The sequence below is a fragment of the Babylonia areolata genome, chromosome 24 (assembly GCF_041734735.1).
Source record: "Babylonia areolata isolate BAREFJ2019XMU chromosome 24, ASM4173473v1, whole genome shotgun sequence".
Lineage (NCBI taxonomy): Eukaryota > Metazoa > Mollusca > Gastropoda > Neogastropoda > Buccinidae > Babylonia > Babylonia areolata.
Window position 1 is genome coordinate 33,850,257 of NC_134899.1, and position 19,604 is coordinate 33,869,860.

General features: G+C 39.7%; 1 protein-coding gene across 1 annotated transcript; it reads left to right on the top strand.

Moving 5' to 3' along the window:
• Positions 1 to 8,261: 8,261 nt before the first annotated feature.
• Positions 8,262 to 19,348, top strand: LOC143298930 (zinc finger matrin-type protein 2-like). Its single transcript, XM_076611962.1, has 6 exons — positions 8,262 to 8,317; positions 13,627 to 13,767; positions 15,236 to 15,306; positions 16,174 to 16,247; positions 17,040 to 17,185; positions 17,827 to 19,348. Exons 1-6 carry the CDS (start codon positions 8,303 to 8,305, stop codon positions 17,971 to 17,973), a joined length of 594 nt encoding a protein of 197 aa, XP_076468077.1. The 5' UTR covers positions 8,262 to 8,302; the 3' UTR covers positions 17,974 to 19,348.
• The last annotated feature ends 256 nt before the right edge of the window (positions 19,349 to 19,604 follow it).

The window sequence follows — 19,604 nt, forward strand, 5'->3', positions numbered from 1 at the left end:
AGGCACTGAATCTGTTTTCAGATTTGCTATCTGCATGCCATTCTTGACTAATTACTTCTATGAGTCTTTGTTGAGCAAGCATCCATGACCCAGTGCGAGTTTCTCTAGAGGAGATCTTGGAGTTCCAGTTTTATTTCCCATCTCCTACATGTGTTGCCCATCTTCAGAGATCCCGGTCCTGTACCAGCGACACAAGCTGTCCTCGGGTGCGCCCTGTTTATTTCCCATTGCTGTCCATATTCATCAGCATTGCACATGCCTGGTTTGACAGGTGGTTATTACTAATTTTTATAACTCAGCCAATACTTGGAAGCCTTCATGTAACACTATATATACAAGGGATAATGGCTTAGCTTGCAGAATACTGTGCGACATAACTATCTATATATCCCGTAGTCTCGTAGACCGTGGGGGCACCACTCATTTGGCAACCAGCTCTTCCACCCCTCGCAGTTGTCTGTCTTTCTAACTGTCTCACTCTGGGTAAGAACTCTCTGAGTTATTTTCTCCCATCTCTTCTTCTGCCTGCCTCTTGTCCTTGCTCCCTGCACTGTTCCCTGAAGGAAAGTCTTGGCCAAGTGCTGATGAACGTGATGTGCGATGTGCAACCACACACTGACAAACAAATGGTTTCTTCTATTGATTGTTTTTCTCTGGAATTCCCTGAACTTCAGAAACATATGCAAGAATTGGATGAATCTTGATATCAATTTGTGTTTGTGCATTCTCGGAGCATCAATAGAGCTCGTTGTAAAAGTGCAACCCAGATACACGTATTTATTAACCACCTTAAAGGATATCATCTAACTGCCACCTTTTATGTCTCCATAGAAACCTGCCTTTACTATATAATAAATGTACTGAATAAAACAAAATACTAAATACCATAAATTTAATTGAGTGTTGAGAGTAAGACCAAACTTTTACACGTCCTAAACATGCAGTCTATTTGTGTATTTAACTTACGTGGTTTACACGAAGAAGAAAAAAGACAGATCATCTGCAAAAAAATAAGATAAACAATTCTGTAAGGCCTTGATGTAATGCTTACTTTATTCTGACAAACTGAGGGTGATTTTTTTCAAACTGCAAATAATATCAGTAACATCTTTTTTTTTTTTTTTTTACAAAATAGCCTTGATTGCAATCTTCTTCTTTTCCCCTCAACTCTTTGAAGTGATTTGGGGTTACAAGTGATAATTGATTATATCGACAAACGTAATTGATATTCTAGTTGTTCGTAAGGCGTCTGGCATCGTTGTGTGTTAAACAGAATAAGATTCCTTTTTAAATCAAATTCCATTTTAAATTGACAAAAGCCATAAATAGTTTCCTACCTCTTTTTGATGTCTATTTTGTGTGAAGGTATACAGCGTGAAAAACGATCCGTTGTTTAAAACCCGAGGCATAAGATTTCCCCACGATACTTAGCCAGCGTACTGTCCTGTAGTTGTTCATAATAGTCCTGCTCTTTTTCTTGTGATAAAGTAATGGCGGTTGTCCTTTCATCCGGGTAGTGTCTATTTTAAAATATTGTTAAATTATTCAGTGAGAAAACCTGTCAACAGACTTCCCCTGATTCCAGTATTTTGACAGTAAACCGCCAAATCAACACGACGTCCGTGTTTTTAACCTATAAGTGTTTGCTGCATCTTTTTCATCTGAAATTGGAATATCTGATCTATGTATTTCTGGTAACAATGAAGTGCTTACATTTGTCGTAGTGTCACGAATACCTTTGATATTTGCATCAAATTTCCATTTGGAGTGCTCACACCAGTCTTTGCTTGTCATATCTCAATCATGTTTCAATTATGTCCCAGAATTTCTGAGAATTTTTATATTATGTGCTAAACAATCCACATTCCGTGTTGTTGAAAAGTCTACTTTTAAGTGCTTCATATTCCTTTCTGTTTGTGTAAAATGTATTCTGTCTTTCTGTTTTCGAAATGTTCAATGTTGACCTCGTTAGCTTTCGCTTATTGAACATTCTTTGTCAGACCCCTTAGTCCCTCGCTTAAATCCTCCAGTCTTTACATTCTTAATCACACAACCACATGTGTTCTGTGAGCAGCACCTGCTCATCAGACGCACTAGCCTGATATGAATAAAACATCTCTCTCTCTCTCTCTCTCTCTCTCTCTCTCTCTCTCTCTTGATGAAAAACATTTTCTTTTTCAGTGTGAAATTTATAATACTGTGCGAGAAAAATGCATATTCTTTAAAACAGAGATGGCTAAAAGCCATGATGTTGTTACTGTTTTGTCATGTGATAATGAAATCATAATTAGATCGGTTGCTAAATTCATTGCAGAAGCTCAAACAATGAGACAAAGGTACATAAGTCAGAATAGTATCAACAGCATAGAAGACACTTAATTATAGTTAGTACAGAAGTTGCTATTTTATTTGGACAAAACAGAAAACATAACATTGCATACTTGAGTGTATTGTTGAGGCAGTATGTATTGGTTTGATATATTTTTGAATAATGGTCGAGTCAGTCCCCATTCATTTTGGTATTTTATTATCATTACATTTTTGCTTTTCTTTAGTTCCGTTTCGTTGAGTTTTTGTCAGGATGTGACTTAAGTGTTTCTAAGCATTGCATATTTTCTTGGTTTAAACCGACTGAAGGGTTCAGAGAAAAAATATAGTTTTTTTGTTGTTGTTTTGTAGCTAAAATATATGCATTTATGTTGTTGCCCCCTTGTCAAAAGACCTTTCTTGGCAATGACAATAAATAATTCCAGTGTCCAGTGTCTCTCTTCCGTCTCTGTCTTTAACATCATTGTCATCATAATCATAATCATTATTACCATAGTTATTATCAATAATAAAGCATAATCATAATGAATGTCATATTACTGACATTTTTTTAAAAAGTGAATGATCACAAACCTGGGAAACCAAGAAGTAATGGCAAAGCAGACGGCCATAAAACATACTGAGCTTGATGGAGCCATTCTTTCCCCTCAATGGTTGAATTGAAAATGAACCGATCACTCGTCTTAACCAGACCAGAACCGGGCCAATCAATTAAGCCACGCGTGCACATCAGTCGGTAGTCCTGCTGCTATTTTGCAGGTATGTTTCTTAACTCTAGGTTAGGATGCACAGCAAGCAACAACTATTTTGCACTTTGGGGTGATCAGCTGGCTCCCACTTCTCCTGGCTGACAGCTGAACAGAATGATTCTTAATTAAGCAAAGAGCAGATCAAAACTTAACGTGAGCATCAACTGGAGAAGAAAAACTAACATTTTTCTTAATATGTGTATAGTTGAAATGTACCAGACAAGGCCTAGAGAACCAGTATCAAGAGATAATAATCCATAGGGATATACTCTTAATAAGGAATCCAGTTCATAAGATGCACACAAAAAGATGTACCAAATCAATGCCTGAAATGTTCACCAAGAAGATAGAGGATATACAATGATAAAAACAAAGAATATTATATGTGTGTGGGGGTGTGTGTGTTTGCGTGTGTCTGTGTGTGCATGAATGTGGGGGTGTGGAGGATATATTTGTGTGTGTGTGTGTGTGTGTGTTTGCGTGTGTCTGTGTGTGCATTAATGTATGTGTGTGGAGGATATATTTGTGTGGGGGGGAGAGAGGGAGAGGGGCGAAGTAGAGTGTGTGTGCGTGTGTGTGTGTGTGTGTGTGTGTGTGTGTGTGTGTGTGTGTGTGTGTGTGTGTGTGTGAGTGAGTGTGTGTGTGTGTGTGTGTGTGTGCGCGCGCACACACAAAAAGACACACCAAATCAATGCCTGAAATGTTCACCGGATGATAGAGGATATACAATGATAAAAATAAAAAATCTTGTGTGTGTGTGTGTGTGTGTGTGTGTGTGTGTGTGTGTGTGTGTGTGTAGGTTTTCGTGTGTCTGTGTGTGCATGAATGTGTGTGTGGAGGATATATTTGTGTGGGGGGTGGCTTGGGGGGGAAGAGGTGTGTGTGTGTGTGTGGGCACACACACACAAAAAGACCCACCAAATCAATGCCTGAAATGTTCACCGGATGATAGAGGATATTCAATAATAAAAACAAAGAATCGTGTGTGTGTGTGTGTGTGTGTTTGCGTGTGTCTGTGTGTGCATGAATGTGTGTGTGGAGGATATATTTGTGGGGGGTGGGGGGATGCTGGGGGGGGATGCTGGGGGGGGGAGAGGTGTGAGTGTGTGTGTGTGTGTGTGTGTATGCGCGTGCAAAACACACACACACACACACACAAAGACCCATCAAATCAATGCCTGAAATGTTCACTGGATGATAGAGGATATACAATGAAAGAAACCAAGAATCTTGCGTGTGTGTATGTGTGTGTGTGTTTGTGGCGCGCGCGCGCGCGTGCGAGTGCGTGTCTGTGTGTGAACGAATGTGTGTGTGTGGAGAATATATTTGTGTATGTGTGTGCGTGCGTGCGCGCGCGCGCGCGTTTGTGTGTTTGTCTGTGTCCGTCTGTGTGTCCGTGTGTGAGTTTCAGCGTTTGTGTGTGTGTGTGTGTGTGTGTGTGTGTGAAGTCAAGTCAAGGTTTTAAGTCATGATGGTCAATTGAATAAGCAACAACAATCGCTTTTTTTACATCAAGCCATCAGTGATAGAATAGAAAAACAAGAGAGGCAAGGCCTTCATGGCTCACTTATGATACACTTTATAAAAATAAAAAAAAATAAAAAAAACCAAGCTTTTTATGTATTGAGTATAATTTCAGAATGTAATGTTTAAGATGAGAAAGATCAGTTTAAAGCAAATTAAGACCCCTAGCATTAATTACAGAGTAATTTCCCTTTTTTTACTATCTGCACCAAAACGTTTGCAAAATAAAGAAAACTTCCATGCTTAGCAAAAGAAGTTCCTGTTTGAACAAAAAATGATAATAATGACTGCTCTTGTTGTTGTGTCAGAATATCAGATCAAAGTGCCAAGTTTAGAGAATACAAAAAATATAAATATAACAGTAAATGCAGTTTGCATATAATTAGGCTTCATTTTTTAAAAATTTTTGTGCCCATCCCACAGGTGCAATATTGTTTTAAACAAGATGACTGGAAAGAACTGAATTTTTCCTATTTTTATGCCTAATTTGGTGTCAACTGACAAAGTATTTGCAGAGAAAATGTCAATGTTAAAGTTTACCACACACACACACACACACAGACAACCGAACACCGGGTTAAAACATAGACTCACTTTGTTTACACAAGTGAGTAAAAAAAATTAGGTCAGAGAGAGAGAGGAATCAAGGAGATGAAAAGCAACAACAACAAATGAGTATATATAACCAAGAATAGTTTGATGATGAAATACACAATTGCATTTCTATCTCACAAACACACACGCATGCACGCACGCACACACACACACACACGCGCGCACTGACGCACGCACGCACGCACACACACACTTCACACGGTTACGCGCGCACACACACACACACATACACGCGCGCGCGCGCACACACACACACACACACATGCGCGCGCACGCACACACACCCAGAGGGAGAGAGAGAGTTTAGTGTTTACAAAAACTTCGAAGCCTCAGTGTCAGTGATAAAGTACTAAATAATTTTACAGATGTTTTATTGGATCAATTTTAATGTTCTCTTTTATATGTTGGTATGGAAGCTTAAGTGTGAAATGTAAGAATGTATCAAGTTGCACAGGATAGAGACTGTCTGCAGTAAGATCATAGGAGTGAGACAAAAAAAAACCACTGGCTGTTCTTTTTGAACATTGAGTCACACAGAAAGTAGAAGTGATATCAAATGACAGCAGCCATAGACAATAATCAGCTCTTACCATCTGCATGGAAGACGGCACAGGACTCTTAGATTTAAAATCTTAGAACTAAAAAAAGTTTAATTTCAATGTCAGTTCTTTGTTGAACAAATAATTTTACCCCTTTCTGATGCAACTTGTTGTACAGACCGAATTGGAAGGCTGTGTGTAAATTGTGACTGGGTGGGAAGACCTTCAGGGGGAGTGTGGGGTATGTTTGTGTGAACCATAAAGACCGTCCTGACACGGCTGTCATATCGTTTTATCATCAACAAAAAAGTGACACGTCAAATGCAGCAGGTCAGAATGAAATCATGAAAAAAAATGTTGCTTCTTTACTGGAAAATTTGTCTAACGCTTACAAATACAGTACAGATTTAAATGACGCAAGATATGCTGCGGATATTGATGTCATGAATGATGTTCTCTCGCAAAATAGTGATTCAGGCGGCAAAAGATACACTTGGGACGTATTAAATTCGTACTTCGAAGACAAAACGCAGAGGAAGTTGCAGCTGCTTTGATTTCACACGCAAACCGGAAACTTATCAGAACGATATTTCTAAGCGAAACACAGGGAACTACGAAGTTTACGAAAGGACGGTTCAAGAGAAATATGGAATAAACTTAAAAAGAAATGGAAAACAGCCTGTCCCATTAATTTAGAAGACGTGTTGTACCATTTCAGAAACCTCAACGTGCCCGGGATAATAGTGAGCATAACGACGGTACAGCAACAATGCATAGTGTGAATATACAGTGTACAATGATGATAGTTTAAACGCGCCAGTTACTGGGGATTAAATTCCTTTAGCCATCAAAAGACTTAAGAAAGACAAGAGTGCTTGCAAAGACATGATTCGTAATGAATATATTGTTAACAGCATCGCTTTGCTTACAGACACATCTTGTAAATTATTATAACAAGGTACTGGATGAAGACATCGGGCGTGATATTACCATTGTATAAAGACAAGTATGATACGCTTGAGTGTGATTGGGGAATAAATTTGCTGAGCCGTGTTGGAAACTATTCACTTCAGTGCTAAATGCTAGATCGACTGATTATGTTAGTACAAACAATTTACTTTCAAAAGCCCAAATAGGATTTAGATAATTATATTCAACATAAGATCAAATGTTTATTTTGAAACCACTAACTGGTGTTTTTTCCATGAAAGAGAAGAAACTTTATTGTGCTTTCGTTGATTTAAAAAAAAAGCCTTTGATTCAGTTTGGGGAAGTGGGTTGTGGCAAATACCTGTTCATAAAGGCGTGATTTTTTTTTCTTTCTTTTTTTTTTTTTTTTTTGCATGTCGGAATAACATGTATGACAGAATTAAGTTATGTGTGTATGACAAAATTAAGTCATGTATGATTTTAATCGTAAACAAAAAAATCGATTTTTTAAAACATTTGTCGGGGTGTAAGACAAGGAAAAAATCTTCGCCTTTACTTTGTTATTTGTGTCACTAATGACTAAAGAGTCGTCAGCATTTGACTGCCGGAGCGTAAAAGTTCATCTTTTGATCTTTTCTTGAATGTTAACATTTCAGACATAGATAGTTACACGTGATTATTTGTCCTCTTGTATGCTGGTGACAATTTTGCCGAGTGAGGCAAAAGAATGATTACAACAGTCCGTCAGCCACTGTGTCATTCACAAACATTGTTCAGTGAAACTGAAATGGAAACTATTGGTTAGTGTAAAGACTGAAAACTAAAACTGATGATTATATTTGGTACGTATGCATGGTGTGTGGAATGCAACAAAATTATAAACTTGATGTCTCTCACAACTTCATTTCATGTGTGTAATGTAAGCATGCGTTATGCGGTTCGTGTTTTCTCTCAGTAACACACCATGCACACATACCCTAATAACTGACTGAGTACAAAATAGACGACATTAAGGTTGAAAGTGTTTGCCAGCTCTTTTTTTTCACAAACAAAGCAAAACATAAAGTGTAACGACATAAAATTAGAATGTCTGCACTATTGTGCAATGGCTTGCACATATGAAGAGAGTATTGCCAGTATCCATACTGTATGTGTAAGCCGGCCATACTGAGTTGCACTAATCCGCTATGGCACGGTGCTGAACTTCAACGCGCTTAGTCAGGCATTGATTGGAGTGCATGCATATGTATTTGTGTATTCATCAGAATTTATTTATTCTACACGGAGGATGTTTCCAGACAGACAGACGACAGAAAGCTTCTATAACATGATACATATAAACTGAGAACGCGTGACTTGAAATGAAAACAATCAGTGCAGTCAAATGGTTCAAAATTGATTCAACAGTCATGATTACAAAAACGTCACACACAGAGGGTGCATCAGTTATACCTTAGACTTCATGTACTTTTTTCATGATGTTTTTAAATTCATTGAAATTGATGTAAAAGCGAATGGTCATATGTCATTAAGTGCACAGCGTATGTGTATATAGACCAAACTGAAAGGCGGAAATGGAACATCTGTGCATATAGTTTATTTCGCTAATCAGTCAAGATGTCGGCCTACGATGTAAGTGAAACTAAGACTTGTAATAGCTTGAAAATGTGCAGTTTACAATATATGTATGTATTCTTACTTCTTGACCATGCTGCATATTTGTTCGAAAATTGTTGGTTTGACGTTATACACTTCTGAACTTAAGTCTGTGTCTGTTCTGCCGTCGTTCTTCTTCGTCGTACTGAAACTGAAACTTCTTCTTTCCGATACACGACCAACATAGACTTGCCGATGACTCTGTCGTGGTAATGTGTGTGGTGTGTGTGTGTGTGTGTGTGTGTTGGAGATCATGTACGTTTATATGTATTTGACTGTGCTTTTCATATCTGTGAAACTGCATGTTTGGTGCATATCTGTTATGCAGGTGTGGGTGTATCACTGTATGTGTGAATGTGTGTCTTCATGTTTTACATTTATTTGCTTATTTATCATCATTGTTGCCCTTTTTTTATTATCATTACTACTACCTTTTTTATTTTTTTTTTTTTTTTTTTATGTAAGCTTATCTATTTATTCACCTTTTTTTTGTCTTTCACAAGGCCTGACTAAGCGCATTGGGTTACGCTGCTGGTCATGCATCTGCTTGGCAGATGTGGTGTAGCGTATATGGATTTGTCCAAATGCAGTGACGCCTCCTTGAGCTACTGAAACTGAAACTGATCTGTCGTGGTTCTTGCGTGCTGGGTATTTTCGTGTCTCCATGACCCACCGAACGCGGACAAGGGTTACACTACAGGATCTTTAACGTGCGTATTTGATCTTCTGCATGTGTATACACATGATGGGGATTCAGGCACTAGCAGGTCTGTACGTATGTTGACCTGGGAGATCAGAAAAATCTCCACCCTTCACCCACCAGGCGCTGTTACCATGATTTGAACCTGGTACCCTCAGATTGGAAGTCCAACGCCTAAACCACTTGGCTATTGCGCCGTAATATGATGTTTCAATTTTTTTTTTTTTTTCTTTTATCACACTTCTTCCAGGGATCACATAAGTGAGAAAGGAAATCTCATGGACTGTCTGAAGTACTTATTCCAGCGAGGAAGATACAGTGACTACAGATGTGTGCAGGCAAACGCTCACCAAGCTCTTATGTTATGTCATTTAATCAATATATCCAGCGAATCTTGAGACGGTGAAAGGATTTGATGTTGGAACACTGAAAGAGAAGACCCCGCTGCTGTTATAACTATATTAGGTCCCCACTTTCAGAAGAACAAAAGAAATCTCTTCGTGAAGCAGAATCAAATATCAGACCCTAATCTAACGTTTTCCTTTCATTATCTGATGATATGTTGGCAGTGACAAAGTGACTGCAATCTGATGATCAAGGCACTGGCTGACCATTGCGTTTTATTTTGAATATTGAGTGACTATCAGCTGCTGGTGAGGGTGCAGGACTACCATCAAAATAACAGCAGCATGTGCACTGTGTTGAAACAAAGAAATATTGTGTAGCCGACCAGTACGCAGCCTCATTTGGTACACAAGCATTTTGAGTGATAAATTTAAACATGTAGAGGATATACACACTGCATTGCAGCAGTTTTTATTCATTCATCCGAGAATTTAGGAGTGGGAGTAGATTCTATATGTCACTTATTGCAATACATTGTATTCTAATGGCCTGCGTTCAGTGTTTACAGAACCATTCCACACAACAACAAAAAAGAAGAAGAAAAAAACTTGAGAGTGAGAGCCGAAAAGGCATTGTATCTTTTTTTTGTTTGTTTTGCTTTGTCTACTTAGAGTATATCAGTGCCAACACATGCAAAGTTCTGAAAGTGACAAATATTGAAACAAAGGCATATATATGTCTGTCACACTCATAGAAAAGAAATCTGAAAACGCTTTTCAGAAAGGTTTTACTTAAGAAGTCAGGTCAGGTCATTAGATCTGCTACTGGTAACCTGTAATCCAGTACAACCTGTTCAGGGTCGGGTTGGGTTGCCAGCGACTAAACTGGCACTCCCACCGCTCCCTTCCAGGACTGGTGAGGTGGGTGGCTAGACACCTTTATGGAATTAAAAACGAGATCCATAAAAGGGCGTCGGCTCAGGAGAGCCACCAGCGGCCATCTAGCTCCACCGTGCTGTGTGCATGCCACACGCAGTTGGCCCCCGGGGTGTGTCTACTCATGCATGCGAAGTCTGGATCCGGCAGAATCTGCGGAAGATACCTATTGGTTCAACAGAGAAAGGCGGTTACAGCAACGCACTGTGGAGTGCAGAGAGCAAGATGAGACACCAAAAGGATATCTTGGTCATCTACTGCATCCGTGCTCATCCTCCAGTTGTCTCGACTTAATCTTGCCACTGGATATTGGTGAACCCGGACAAGAGAGTGAGGTCGATGTTGCGCAACTCCTCTTCACTTTAAACAAACTCATCGCGCAAGTCATCAGTCATTCTTAATGGCCTTTCATCCTTCATCCTTTCATCACCCCCAAGTCCTGTGGCGACAGGCGAGCAACGAAACGACAGGTGTGGGTACACTGGCAGTCGCAGACCTGCACGCAGGCGGCTCAGGCCATAGGGTCGTTCTTCATCAACAGGAGCAGCGATGGAGTTCAGCAGCCATCTGAGCGTCTGAGCAGCTCTCTTTGGGAATGCACTGCTCACCTCCCTGGCATGAGGAAGGGGCTAGAAAAGGTGCCCTAAAAATTGCCTGCTCCATATCACCCTGGCCAGCATACCGCGGCTGGCGGGGACCCTACATCAGCGGTCGAAACAACGAGAAAGAAAAGAAAAAAACAAGGATCGTTCCTCTCACCTTTGGTGCTTGGAACATAAGGACTCTCCTGGACAGAGATGATGCGGACAGACCCCAAAGGAGAACGGCACTAGTTGCATCTGAACTCGCCAGATACAACATGACATCGCAGCCTTGAGTGAGACTTGGCTTGCAGGTGAAGGCGAGCTCAATGAATGGGGATCTGGTTCCACCTTCTTCTGGAGTGGACGAGGAAGCGAAGAGCGACATGAGGCTGGCGTTGGTTTTGCAGTAAAAACAGCACTTGTCAACAAGCTAGCTGGAATCCCAAAGGGAGTCAACGATAGGCTTATGACCATGAAACTCCCACTGGCATCTGGCCAGAAGCACCTCACCATTGTCAGTGCCTACACCCCAACCATGACCAACTCGGATGAAGTGAAGGCGAAGTTCTACGAGGACCTTCACTCTGTCATTGTTGCTATCCCGAAAGCAGACAAGCTCATCTTTCTTGGGGACTTCAGTGCTAGAGTTGGCTCTGACTACATCTCCTGGGATAGAGTGATTGGAAAGCACGGCGTGGGCCACTGCAACCCAAATGGATTGCTTTTGCTTCAGACCTGTGCAGAGCACGAACTGCAGATAACCAACACAGTTTTCTGCCTCCCTACCCGTAACAGGACGTCATGGATGCACCCTCGCTCAAAGCATTGGCATCTCATCGATTACGTCATTGTCGGGAAAAGGGATAGGCAAGATGTATGTGTGACAAAGACCAAGTGCGGCGCTGAGTGTTGGACAGACCATCGCCTTGTAGTCTGGAATCCACCTCTCTGGACAACCAGAATGTGGAGTCTGACTGGAGGACCCTGCACGAGCTGATCTATAGTACAGCTTCAGAGACCCTGGGACCCATGACCAGAAAGCACAAAAACTGGTTTGATGAAAACTGTGATGAAATCAAGCAGCTTCTGGATGAGAAACGCTGTCTGCATCAAGCCTACCTGAGCAACCCAAAGTCCACATCAGAAAAGGATGCGTACAATGCCATCCGCAGGACTGTTCAGCAAAAGTTATGTCAGATGCAAGATAAGTGGCTGAGTGACAAAGCAGATGAGATCCAGGGATATGCTGACAGGCACGATATGAAGAGGTTCTATGATGCCTTAAAAGAAGTCTATGGCCCCACATTCTCAGGATCATCCCCCCTTCTCAGTGCAGATGGGAATACCTTGATCACCGAAAAGGAGAAAATTCTCGAACGCTGGGCTGAGCACTTCAGCAGTGTCTTAAATCGCCCTTCCTCCATAAATGATGAAGCCATAGACCGTATCCTACAAGTCCCCATCAACGAAGCACTGGACGATCCGCCAACACTTCTTGAGACCCAGAAAGCAATCCGTCTGCTATCCAGTGGCAAAGCACCTGGCTCAGACTCTGTACCAGCAGAGGTCTACAAGGATGGAGGCACTGTGCTGACTGAGAAGCTCCATCAGCTGTACTCACTCATGTGGAAAGAAGAGACGATCCCCCAGGATTTCAAAGCTGCATCTATCATTCACTTGTACAAGCGAAAGGGGAACCGGCAAGCCTGTGATAACCATCGGGGCATTTCCTTGCTCTCCATCGCAGGCAAGATACTTGCCAGGATCCTACTAAACCGCCTCACAGCACACCTTGACCAAGGTCATTTGCCTGAGAGCCAATGTGGATTCTGGAAAGAGCGCGGAACCACCGACATGGTGTTTGCTGCAAGGCAGCTGCAAATGTCAGGAGCAAAATGTTTTGACACACCTGCATAAATACAGCAGTCTTATTGTAGGTGGAGATTCTGAGTGGGTCAGAAGATTAATGTATTGATAATGAAATATTCATTGGAACATGAAGAAAGGAAAATTCTTGGCTCAGCTCTAGCTGCTTACAGTTACAAGCGAATGTTCATGAAAATTGAAAGGATTGGGCATTGTTAGTGATGCTTTCCCTTCTCCACCCCTTTCTTCTTACCTTCACTACCCAGACCAAATCCCCGTCACCCTTTTCTTTTTTTGTTTTTCTTGTTCATCCATTTTCAGTCTTTTGTACTATTCTAAAATGTCGTTTGTTGGAATGTTTTGTTATATTTTGTTATTCAGAGTTATTTTAATTACATGTTTTTTTTGTTTTTGTTTTTGGTGTTTTTTTGTCCCTAAAGCCTAAAGGGATCACATACTGTTTATAGAATTTAGATATACATGCATCATATGGTTATAAATGTATCATTATATGTATCCGGGTCACAAATCTCAGTGTATGTAACCTGTTACTGTGTTAGTGTTACTCGTTAATTCATTTATTATCTGTTGGTTGGTATGGGTTGGTGATTTTTCTTATACTACTGACTTTCAGTAAGTAAAAACAATATAAAATGCTTTTTGTATAATATCAATTCGAAACATGTAACCTGTAATGGCTGTATCAGTGTATGTCGATAAATGGTTCATTCAGACTGAGTACTCAGCTTTCTGCAAAGCAGCATAGACTGCAATAGAGACTGGAAGTATTACCATTACTAGGCATTAGTAATTAGAATCATCACTCAGCAAACCAAGCATATTGACCTGTGGCAGAATCCAGTAAGTGACCATCGTCGCAAGTGGGACCGGGATGAATATGAGCGCCTGGCTCGTGAACGCATACTACGGGAGACAGAGGAGAAAGACACTGGACCTCCTGTTAAACGAGAACTCCTCAAGCCTCGTGATTATAAGGTAAAGTTATTGCCATTTTGTTCAGTACTTTTTCCTGTTAAAAAAAAAAAAGAAAAAAGGTGATATATATAAAAAAAAGACTCATGTGTTAGTGTTTATATTCTGGTTTCCAGTATGTCGAATGATAAGTTTAGTACTGTGATACTGATAGTGGTTTTTGCTTTGCTTACAAGTGTAACATCTGGTAAATGAGTAAATTTATACAAAAAATTTAAGCAGCATTTAATGCATGATCACTGAATTGGCTTGGCTTTTCTGAGTTTCATTTTTTGGGCATGATCACAAGGTTTCCTATAGCTGCAGTGCTTTTGTTATTGCTTAAGTAAGTGTCCCTGACATTTTGAAAATGGAACAGATGCACTGCATGTTCATTGAGTGGGTCCCTGGGTCATTTTTAAAAACTGAATGAATGTATAAAAAGAATGAAAAATCTTGTATGGTGAATAATGTGATGTGTAGATTGTTACAAAGGGGAGTTGTTTCGCTTTTCCATTTAGCCCAGAAACCTAGATAATTATGATCAGAATGATAGAAGGTATGCCTGCCTTTGTATGTATGTGGCACATTTGACTGGAAATAGAATGTGCAGCATCAGACCTGAGAGTGACCCTCTGAAGTTAGTCTGGGGCCCCATAGAATTATGGTGAAAGAGTTCCTGGGACCCCCAAGATTTTTCATCTCTCACTGTTACCAGAACCCCTGAGCTGGTTTACTGAAGGAGCCCACAGGACTTTCATTTGAGGGTTTTAGGGAGTCCTCACATGGTTCTGGTGATCCCACACTGGTTGCATATCCATAAAAGGCATGATATTCTGATTTAAAACGTGGCATGGAATTGGAAAGAAAAGTTTTGAAAAGCTTGCCTGCCAGGAACATGCCAACTTTTCCCTGTTCAGTGAGATAGAACTGTACTGTTTGAAATTGTGTGCTCAGTTTTCTAGACATCCCTTATATCATGAAAATATACTGACTGAAAAGAGGATATGTCAGGTGCTGTTGTTTGACATTTTGATTGCCTCCAGTTATGTCTGTGTGTGTGTGTGTTTGACTTTTGGACCAAACTACTGAGTGTGCTGTTATGCTGGTTTAAGCAAATTGAGGATTCATACATAAAAACATCTGTTATCCTATTAAGATGAGTATGGATTTGCCCATGCACTTTATTTTTGTTTTTGACGATAATGCCAAAAAGAGGTGAAAAAAAAATTAACATTGATGTTCGTTACTGTGCTTTAGAAAACAAATGATGCAGCAAAGAAAATGGTATTTAATCTTCGATTGTAATTATTGTAAACTTTCTTCTGACAAGTGATCTTGTTTGAAGAAAAGAAGACAGTCATATTTAAATGCATACATGTCATTTTGCTTGCTTTAAAAAAATTGTTTGACAGTAACATTGGCTATTTCACAACTCAGGGTGACAAGCTGTATTGTGTATTTGGCTCACTTGCTGTCTTTCCTTTGACAGGTTGATCTTGACTCAAAGCTTGGTAAATCTGTTGTCATCACAAAAACCACACCAGCATCTCAGCAAGGAGGGTAAGTGATTCTGTGCTCTCTTCCTCTCAGTCCTGGCCATTCTGTCTTCTTTCTGTCTCTGTTCCATTTTATGCACACACATTCACACACACACAAACACACACACACACACAAAGGAAGGTCACCATGCGCCTCGCCCCTTTGACTCTTGTCACAACCCCACACAATACAGTTCATATCTATCCATTCCCCAGTAATATCCAGGGAGTGATTTCTTCTTGCCCAGCACATGGCTTTTCTGCTATGTAAGAGAGTGTGTAGTATTTGGATGTACAGTGTACATCAACTCTGCATCTGCAGCTATGCGTTGAATAGTGTGCTGTACTTCAGCATTGCAGTCAACATGTTAAATGATTGAATTAGTTCGTGATGGTGAATTCGGTTTTGGCATCCAGGTGCATGAGTGCAACTTGTCATTAACAGTGGGCATTCCATATATGTGTCCTGATGTTCAAAGCATTATTCTTGTAGTCGCCCTGCAAGAAATATTAGTTACTGTTCCTCACTGACTAAGGGACCACACTTTAAAGCGTATTTTCACCTTTGGTCATGTTATTATTGGTGAATGCCATAGGTATTCTCCAGATTTTGTTGCTTCTTTTCCTTTCTAATTTCTCCCTCAAATTTTGAGAGACCTATAACTTGGTGTAAATGCTTGATAAGTGCTTTTCCTGCTGTTCCACTCAGAGAAAATGGTTTCATTATGTTTTCATGATAATTGTAGTATAAATTGTAGCATAATGAATGATAGGTATCTAAGATGAAAATGGAACACTTGACAAGTGGGTTGAACCTGACCATGTTACAATGACTGACTGTGTTCTTGTCAGTTGATGATACTTAATCTTTCTATAATTTGTGTTTCAGATACTACTGCAATGTATGTGATTGTGTTGTCAAGGATTCCATCAACTTCCTGGATCACATCAATGGGAAAAAGCGTTAGTATTTGAGTTGCCTGACTTGTGTTCACAGTTGTGTGTTTGCTTGGGAGAGGGGGTTAGTTTTTCAGCATAATGTAAATGTAGTTCAATGTCCTCCAATAAACCATGAGAGTGCAGAGATGTGTAATGAGAGCTAGTTAAGACATGACCTGTGCTTGTTTCTTTTCATATTATTTTGGTGCATATGCAAACATGTATGTGTGGATATCCGCATAGTCAAGGATGAGGGTGTGTGAGCATGTGCACAAGAGTGTGTTGGCAGATTGAAAAGGATGTATAGATATATCAATTATTTATGTATGCATTATATAATTTTGTCATTCAGATATTTTGAATTGCACATAAACTGATTTATGCCCATGCATTATTATATACAAGAGATAGGGGGAAAAAAAAGAAGTATGTTCCATGCTTCTGTTATGGTTTTTACCTGTGTAAATAAAGAATTTTACTTGTTTACACACATGTACTTGCACACATATGCATGCACATGAATGCAAAAGCAGGTTTGCATGCTTGCAGCTACATTCACACACTGACATAATGATACATGACTACAAACACACACACTCTCTTTGTGTCAGACATTTTCACGCAAGTGGAAAGACATTAAAAATAAGAGAAACACACACACACACACACACACACACACACACACACACACACATTTTTTCTGTTCTTTCTCCACTTGTCCTTTCCTTACCCCCCGTCCCCCCTCACCCCCACCTGCCCCCATGCCCCTCCTGTCTTCCCCTTTCCTCAAAACTGCCAATTTTATTTTTGTTCCAGATCAGAGAAACTTGGGGATGTCCATGAAGATTGAACGATCTTCTTTGGACCAAGTTCGGCAACGATTTGAGATGAACAAAAAGAAAAAAGAAGAAAAAAAGAAAGAGTACGACATTGAGGAAAGACTGAAGGAAATAAAAGAGGAGGTATATAATTTTGTTCATTTGTTTGAATTTATTTACTTTTTTTTTCACTATGAATACATATTATTCTGATATAGGTACATATTTATTATAGATACATATATATGGTAACATGTAGGCACAAAGGATTGTTTGGGGTTCTTGTGCTAATTTTTTTCTGTGCAGTCTGTGGTAGGGCAGAAAAAAAATTTAATCGCTGTCAGTAATATATTGGCAAATTCTGGACTCGAGCCACTCTTCTGTAAAAATAATTATGAAAATGACATATGCACATTGCTTGAGGCACTCAAGAAAGAGCAAGAATGAAGCCTTGCTCTTTCATCTTCTCACTTGCTTGTGAGACCCGGAGTTCATCTTTCCTTCACTCCAGAGGGTGGGTTTGTGTGTTTAGAGATTGTTTTTTAAGGGATTGCTGTATTCATAAATTTGACCTTTTTGTCTTTAAAGGCAAGTGATGAATATTTTTTTTTTTTTTAAACAAAAAAACAAACAACCAACCAACCAAAAAACAAAAAAACAACAACAAAAAACTTAGAGGATACATGACAAACTTCAGGACAGAAATATCAGTTTTACAAAAATGTTCATAGTTGCTTGACAGTTTGGATTAATCTGAGTACCATGTTTTCTTATCTTTTTTCCAGGAAGAGAAAGCCAAGGCTCACAAGAAGGAGAAGAGGAAAGAGCGCAAACGAAAGGCCAGTGACGATGAGAGCTTTGGTTCAGGTGACCCAGACATGGCAGCTTTGATGGGCTTCTCAGGCTTTGGTACTTCAAAGAAAGCAAACTGACCCTCTTCCATGGAGGTTTGGTTCCAGACTCAAAATCAGCAAGAGAAATGCCTTGGTAGATTTCTTTTGATGGATGGGATATGCGTTGCCTTTGGAGCACAGCTCAGCAGCAGTGAGGAACCTTATGTAGTGTATGGACATGGGACACAGATCTGTACGTTTATTGTTAGGTGAATCATCCCCTTTGTTTTTAGGGAGGCATTACAGGTAAAATATTAGTGGTTAACTTTGCAGAATAGACAGAACTCCAGCTGCATCAGAAGGGTTCCAGTCTTCAAAACTCATGCTGGTTTTTTTTTCCCCCACGAACTCTGCAGAGATAAAGGGGATCTGTGAATGATTTGTTTTACTGGTTTGTTTTAATTCTTGTGCATATTTGAATGTTTGTTTTTCAGTATAAGAAGAGGGAGGGTTTGTTGAGGTGTGTAAGAGTGTATATGTGTGTGTATGAGATATGACTTGACATTGATGTCCTTTGGACTCCTTGAGGACTGTATGAAATATACTTCTGAACATTTATGAAACAAAAAACTTGGTTAAAAGTGGTGATCATCTTTGTGTGAGGGAACATTGCCAAAATGAAATATGGCTTATGATACTAGTAATAGATATAAAATACAAACACTAGTGATAGATGAACAAGTCATCCAGATTTCAGTACTGGTTTATAACAAATGAATACCATTACAACATATTTTTCTTCGGTTATTTTTGCCTGACGTTTGTAAACAAAGTGAGCCTTTTTAATCTCCCTGGTGTGACATATATGTGAGTGTGTGTGCTTGGGGAAAACTCAGTTTGGAAGGGTGGTGGATCTTTCTTCCCTTTCATCACCTCTATCCTTGTATTTTCTTCCCTTTTTTAAAATACTTTTTATTTAACATTCTTCTGTAGAATTGGAAATACAACACAACATAATATTACCTGTCTTGAGATTGTGTTTTTATGACTTAAGTATTGGGTTAACTCAAACAGTTTTCTCTTCCGTTCAAAACTCTTGAAAAGAGGACTCCATTCTCCAAACCAGCCCTGATGTATATGCATTGCTTTAAACACTGGTGACATATGAAATGATTCTTTCGGGAACCAATATTGAACTGTCAAAAGAAATCTTATCAAGATTGGATGAAACTGTTTTGTTGATTCAGTCTAAAGTAAGTGATCCTCCCAAATACAGAAGTAACATCTACATAATTAATTGATCTTGACACATGGAGGGTAAAGGAAAGTGACACCTTGTAGACCGTCCATTCTTTCTTCGTTGATTTGCACCAGTTTCAGCCATTCAAAAATTATTGTCGGACTGGAGGATATCAGTTTTAAATTGTCAAATAATAGTTACACGAAATGAACAAAAATAAATGAGAATGCACTGTGTGGGTGTGAATGTGAGAAGACGGCAAGAATTAACTCTTAAGCTCCATTAGCTTTCTGGTGCGAGATCTGCAACAGCAAATGACGCTCCACGACTACACTGTTTCCCCAACACAGACGCTGTTCAAGTTCCACAGAGAATGCCAACAGACACAGTCTTTTGTGTTTTGCCAGACAGACGGAGGCTACTAATGCAACTGTACACACACACACACACACACACACACACACTAATCACCACCCCAAAGCCCACATCA